This window comes from Pavona decussata, unplaced genomic scaffold (genome assembly GCF_977016875.1).
Source record: "Pavona decussata unplaced genomic scaffold, jaPavDecu1.1 SCAFFOLD_195, whole genome shotgun sequence".
Lineage (NCBI taxonomy): Eukaryota > Metazoa > Cnidaria > Anthozoa > Scleractinia > Agariciidae > Pavona > Pavona decussata.
The window spans coordinates 2,531,501-2,537,500 of record NW_028145604.1 but is presented as its reverse complement, the minus strand read 5'-3'; the positions used below and the strand labels follow the sequence as shown (position 1 = coordinate 2,537,500).

Genomic DNA, 6,000 nt, shown 5'->3' with positions numbered 1-6,000 from the left:
CGTTCGCTTCACGATTGCTTTCTTGTGTCGTTGCACGTGGTGGAAGGAACAGTGCTTCAGCCCTTTTTGTTTTTTCCTTTTTTAATAACATCTACCAGATTAAGTGCCCCACATCCATGTCAATGTTTATGCGCATCCTGGTTTTGAACCCAAATTGAATAGCTTTTACATGATTATCCGCGTTTTGAGTCGACAAAGATGCCCGATTTGAAAGTCACGACCTTTTTTCAGATTAAATCACATTCAACTAAAATGATGTTTTTAGCCAATGTGAAGTTTATCTCTACATGTATGTATGTCCCAAAAAACTTTCCTACTGTAGAGCAAAACAAATATGCGCGGTAAAATGAAAACGAATACAGTTTATGCATGTCACAGCGTAGCCTTTGGGTGATACAGTGAAATGTTTATCTTACTGTACGAACGTCACGAAATTTCCATGTTCCTTTCGTTTCTTCGAAAATTCCTTGAAGTTTCCTCTTGCTTATGCGAAAATTCTTCGCTATTTCGCTCATTCGAAACTTCGTTTCGTCGAACTTTCATTAGCTTTTCCGAATTTTCGAATTTCCACGCAACATTTCTTCGCAAGTTCTTTGAATTTTCAAAGAAAGATTCGCGAAATATTGTTCAAAATTTCCTTGAAAATTTGTGAGAACAAAGGACAAATTTCAACGAATTTTGCTCTCATTACTTTTGCACAGTACTGTATTTGGAAATTTCCTTTCCATAAATAATGGAAAAACATTCAGCAGATATCACGTTGAAAATTACATGGCCTGTAAAGAAATTGCTCTTGGTTTGAGCATTTTCTGTTGTCAAAAACAACGCTGACTTCAAGCTCTGCCATGTTTGGTTTCCATTCTTCCCATGGCCAACTCGCTCCCATCATTTCTTTAGAGACATTAACAAGATGCCGTCCACCTGCTATTACAAATTTATTACCTCCTTTTACAAATCTTAACAAGAAGCCTGAATTGGATGAAACACTCTTCCTCGCATTTGATATATTACTTGAAGGTCTGTCAGATTTCCTTACCGGCACTCCAGGAACACCAATCACTGTGATCATAGGACGTCCAGGTGGACCCGGGGGTCCTGGAGGCCCTCGAGGTCCAGGCGGACCACGTGGTCCATCAGTTCCCTGTTAAAAAATCAAATCCCAAATATCAGTGTCAATCAGTCCATACTTTGAAAATTAACTGTTGGTCACCAGAGAATGCCCCTTCAAATTTCTTATTATTTAATGTACGATTTCTGAGAGATTACTAACATAGGCACATGGAATGTGGGAGTACAATGATAGCTCATTACAGACTTGCTGTGATGATCACACACCTACGTGTATTTGCATTCTAACCCTTTAAGCCCCAGTATCAACACGGATATTCTCCACACTGTTTTCCACATAATTTCCTATAGCACAAGTTGGAGGAATTCACTAAAAATCAAGATATTGAGAATCATGTATTATCCAGTCAGTGACACAGGCATACTCGAAGAAAGAATTCCGAGTGCTCCCAACAGGAGTCGAACCTAAGACCTTCCGATTACTAGTTCGGATGCTCTACCACTGAGCTACCGGAGACTTGGGGAGCTAAGACCATTAAACTAGGTACATGGGACAAACATCCTGCATACTGCTAGGATTTGAATGTCGAACGTGTGGTATATGAGAGAAATGTGATGGTATATTTCCAGCCTGGTGAATAAATGAGAATGATGATTATTCAAGAAAGTGACGCAGGCATACTCGGAAAAAAGAAATCCGAGTGCTCCTATCAGGAGTCGAACCTAAGACCTTCCGATTACTAGTTCAGATGCTCTGCCACTGAGCTACAGGAGACTCATGGGAGCTAAGGCCCTTAAACTAGGTTCATGGGACAAACATCCTGCATACTGCTAGGATTTGATACGCCAGTGGAATAAATGTGATGGTACATTTCTTTGTTGGTGATCATTACCCTTATTCTCATCACTTACAATGTATGATTAAGCAGTGATATTGTAGGGAGAAATTAGATGCTGGTCGCAATTGAGGCTTAATTCACATGTTAAAGTGACTTCATGGATAAGAGGGTTAGTCCCTAAAGAAACGGTGGTGGAGAGTGAAACGAATGTTTGGTTTAATCAACAGAGTTGATAACTAAAGGTAATTTGGCCACCGTAAAGAGATTCAAGTGCTGACAATAAAAAAGACAGCAGAGATTTATGCCCCCTTGGAGATGAGGGTGATAAGTATGAACTAAGCCCTGTAGTCCTTTGTCAACAGATGCCTGATGTCCATCATGGACATCCACTGGCCAGAGGTCATAAGGAACGAAGAACTGTGGGAAAGAGCTGAACAGGAGAGAATCGACACCCAGATAAGAAGGCGCAAGTGGGGTTGGATCAAGCACAACCTCAGAAAACCAGCAAGCAATGTCACGAGGCATGCACTGAGATGGAACCCACACGGAAAGAGAAGTCAAGGTCGCCCCAGCAACAGATGGAGGAGAACGGTAGAGGATGAGGTGGGCAAGGCAGGCTACACCTGGAGGGAGCTTGAAACGCTAGCCCAAAACAGATTGAGATGGCGAGCAGTTTCCATGGACCTATGCTCCACTGGGAGTAGTAGGGAATAAGTCAAGTAAGTCAAGCCCTACATTTGCAAGAAACATGTGTGCCAACAAAATAAAATCAAGGACCTCTATGGGACTGGCCAAAATTGAAATGGAGAGTTCTGTAGATTTAAGAAGATTACATCACCTTGTAACCATCAGCAAGTAAATTACAAATCAGTAAATTCTAAATGTACATATTATTTTTGTACTTACATCTGGTCCAGCATCTCCTGGTTCACCCTGGTCACCTCTTGGGCCAGGATTTCCTGATGCTCCCTATTTACCACAGATTAATGTAAAACTTCAATGTACAGTTAAAAAAAATGAGTAAAAGCTTACTCCTTAAGCGATGTTTAAAAACTTGAAGAGAACAACTTAAGTTGAAAATGACTCCATAACATTCCAGTTGTTCTATATTATTATACAGTAAAATGTCCGGGGAACCTTCTAAACATAGGAATATTGTAGTCCTGAATGTTGTTTTTCATCCAAACCTCAGTTATATAATCAAGTGACTTACAGAGCACCAACATAATTATTTTGTGCTAGCAGAGAATTATAGAGAAACTAGCTGTTACAGGGGCTATGCAATGACATTTTTGGACATATTTCTGTACATCCTTAAATTTATTATGAGCTCTAACAAGGATGTCACTGAGCTGAATCCTGGTAGCCTCGGGAACCCAAGAAATTGCTCCGAGTGCCTAAATTTTTTGCAGCAGGCTGCAGCACCTAATATTTTCACAGGCTGTACTTCTGACTTTTTGGGCTTCTTTGAAATTTTTCATAATAGGCAACAGCCTTGTGACTAAACTTGAAAACAGAAATTTGAAAATTCATTTATTATTAACCACATGACTAACAAAGATGATTAAGAGTATTACTGATCACACAATGACATTCATGAGATTTATGAAAAACTTGAAAAAATCATCGCGTCCTTTATTTATTTTATTATTATAATTATTTTTTTTTATTTATTTATTTTTTTTTTTGCCCATCCACTCACTTTTCTGGCTTTGTTTTTCTTGGTGTTATACTACAGTTTTAGTGGTTATTGTAACGTTTAGTTCTATTTTGTGATCAGCTTTCACATGATAAAAGTACCAAAAATTACATGACATATTGCATTTAATAGGCAACTTAAGCAGTGACGACAGCAGTGCCAACAAAATGTCAGTTGAAAATATAACTCCCTTTTATTTGTGCTACTCCACAATTATTTCACCTCGTTCAACTTGTACAAACTACCCAGTTACCAAATAAATTGATAGGAATGACATTCAAGTTAATAATAAAAGAGAATGAAAAAATTCCCCGCTGTGTGCTCATGTTCTTCATAAAACCTAAAATTTGTTCATTTCACGATGTTGTTTTGCAGAAGATGGAAAAGAAATGTACCAAAATTTATAACGCATGTGCATGCAGAGTGATTGTTTTTGCTCATTAGACCTATTGTTTTGTAGCGTTGTCATTGCCATTGCCGCCGTCATTGGTAAGTTTGATACGACCTCAGCAACAGAGATTAAATACTTACAGCTCTTCCTTTGTTTCCTTCGTTCCCTTGTTCACCTTTTAAAAGCTGGACAACAACAAAGCACAATCTTCTATGTTATGATATACATACATACATAAATACATTACATACATATACTTTATTTATCCTCGAATGTACAGAGTAGCATGAATAGCTAATACCTTTGAGTAAATAAATATTAGAAAGAAAGAGTAAATAGACAAAATAAAATAAAATGAAATACAATTACAATTACAATTCTATCATTATATATACACTACATACATACAACATTATACACACTGTGGAAAGGCCTCATAATTAAGGATCTTTTACTTGAATTGAAGAAAATCAGATGTCCTGTAAGTGTCCGGGAGAGAGTCCCATATTTTACTAGCTAAGTATGAAAAGGAGTGTAGGCCATAAGTAGTCGTTTTTGCTTTGGGAAGGTCCAGATGTCATTAAGTACTGATACTGACATTAAGTTCTGCATAGTGTGCTAGAAATTACTATTGAGAAAAACCATCTAACTATAAGTAGGAAAAAAGAAGTCAGATTATTTTAAGAATAATAATTATGATAAACAATTTGTAATCATGGTAAGTCGTCAAAAACAAACATTTGAGACAAAGGGCATAAAAAAATGACATTATAAAATTTCAAGAAAAAATGACAACTAGACTCTTAAACCCATATATAAAAAATGTAAGTGCAGAGGGCATTTCAACAAGAAATAAAAATGGCAGGATAGTTGTCATGTCTATTGTCCTTTTATAACTTGGCATTTAAATAAATAAACATTAACGTAGGCATTATACCATTACATGTATTTTTAATTACAGTTGTCCAATTAAAGAAATTTAATTTAGGAACGAAGCTTCTGAACTGAAACAAATTTAAACTCACCGGGTCGACTACTGTTTGGACTGAAACCAAAAAATATGCTTAAGTTAATCAAAGTCACAAAGGTATGAAATAATTAACAATTATTCCACTCACGCTAGTTGGATATGAGATGATAGATAGCCAACGAGGCGCGTAGCGCCGAGTTGGCTATAATCATCTCATATCCAACTAGCATGAGTGGAATAATTGTTTTATTAAAAACAATTAAAAAATGTTGCTAGATCTTACTGATTTTGCTTTGCAAGAACAACCAGAAGACAATTTAATGGTTGTTATTTCTTGGGCATGGTTTAATGGCTCAGCCTCATATACCATGGCCACTAAGCCAATCAAATCCCTGGAATTGCATTATACAATGATCTACTTTTTAATAATCTTAATTATTAAAAACTGGATCATTGTATAATGCAAATCCAGGGATTTGATTGGTTTAGCAGCCATGGTATACGAGCCATTATACCATGCCGGAAAAATGGCGACCATTAAATGGTCTTCTGGTTCTTCTTACAAAGCGAAATCAGCAAGATCTAGCAATATTTCTTGATTGTTTTCAATAAAAAAAATTATTCCACTCACGCTAGTTGGATATGAGATGATTATAGCCAACTCGGCGCGTATCATCACATATCCAACTCGCGCTCCTGGGATATTGTTAATTAAGCATAAATTTAAGTAGCTGACTCAAAATTTGAAAGAAAATAGCTCTCCTTTGAAATAACAATCCCTCTAATGAGTGAATGAAGAATTCTTACCATGTTTTAATCCCTGGGCCCATAGACTTCGTGAAAGTAATAGAGCAATTTTCACATTTGCCGCGGTCCGCCATTTTGGATTATTATCTGCGACCTCGACTTCATGCAAATTCTTCCAAAATCCCGGGAAAAAAAATTTCGCGGATTTCTAACTTTGAAATTATATGGTATTTTATTTATTTTTTCTCATAAACTTCATACAAATCTAACATCCGAGGCGAGATAG

The 6,000-nt window shown here is 36.9% G+C and overlaps 1 protein-coding gene across 3 annotated transcripts in view; it reads right to left on the bottom strand.

Annotated features, from left to right (window-relative positions):
• The window catches only part of LOC146461750 (uncharacterized), a 76,110-nt gene that overhangs the window by 68,514 nt on the left and 1,596 nt on the right, over window positions 1–6,000 (bottom strand). For all 3 annotated transcript variants that reach the window (XM_085086562.1, XM_085086561.1, XM_085086560.1), the window contains exons 2-5: window positions 5,023–5,042; window positions 4,138–4,182; window positions 2,814–2,876; window positions 1,037–1,141 (exon numbers count right to left, since the gene is read on the bottom strand). In XM_085086562.1, coding sequence (XP_084942688.1) covers window positions 1,037–1,141; window positions 2,814–2,876; window positions 4,138–4,182; window positions 5,023–5,042 — 233 coding nt within the window. The remainder of the gene's footprint in view (window positions 1–1,036; window positions 1,142–2,813; window positions 2,877–4,137; window positions 4,183–5,022; window positions 5,043–6,000) is intronic.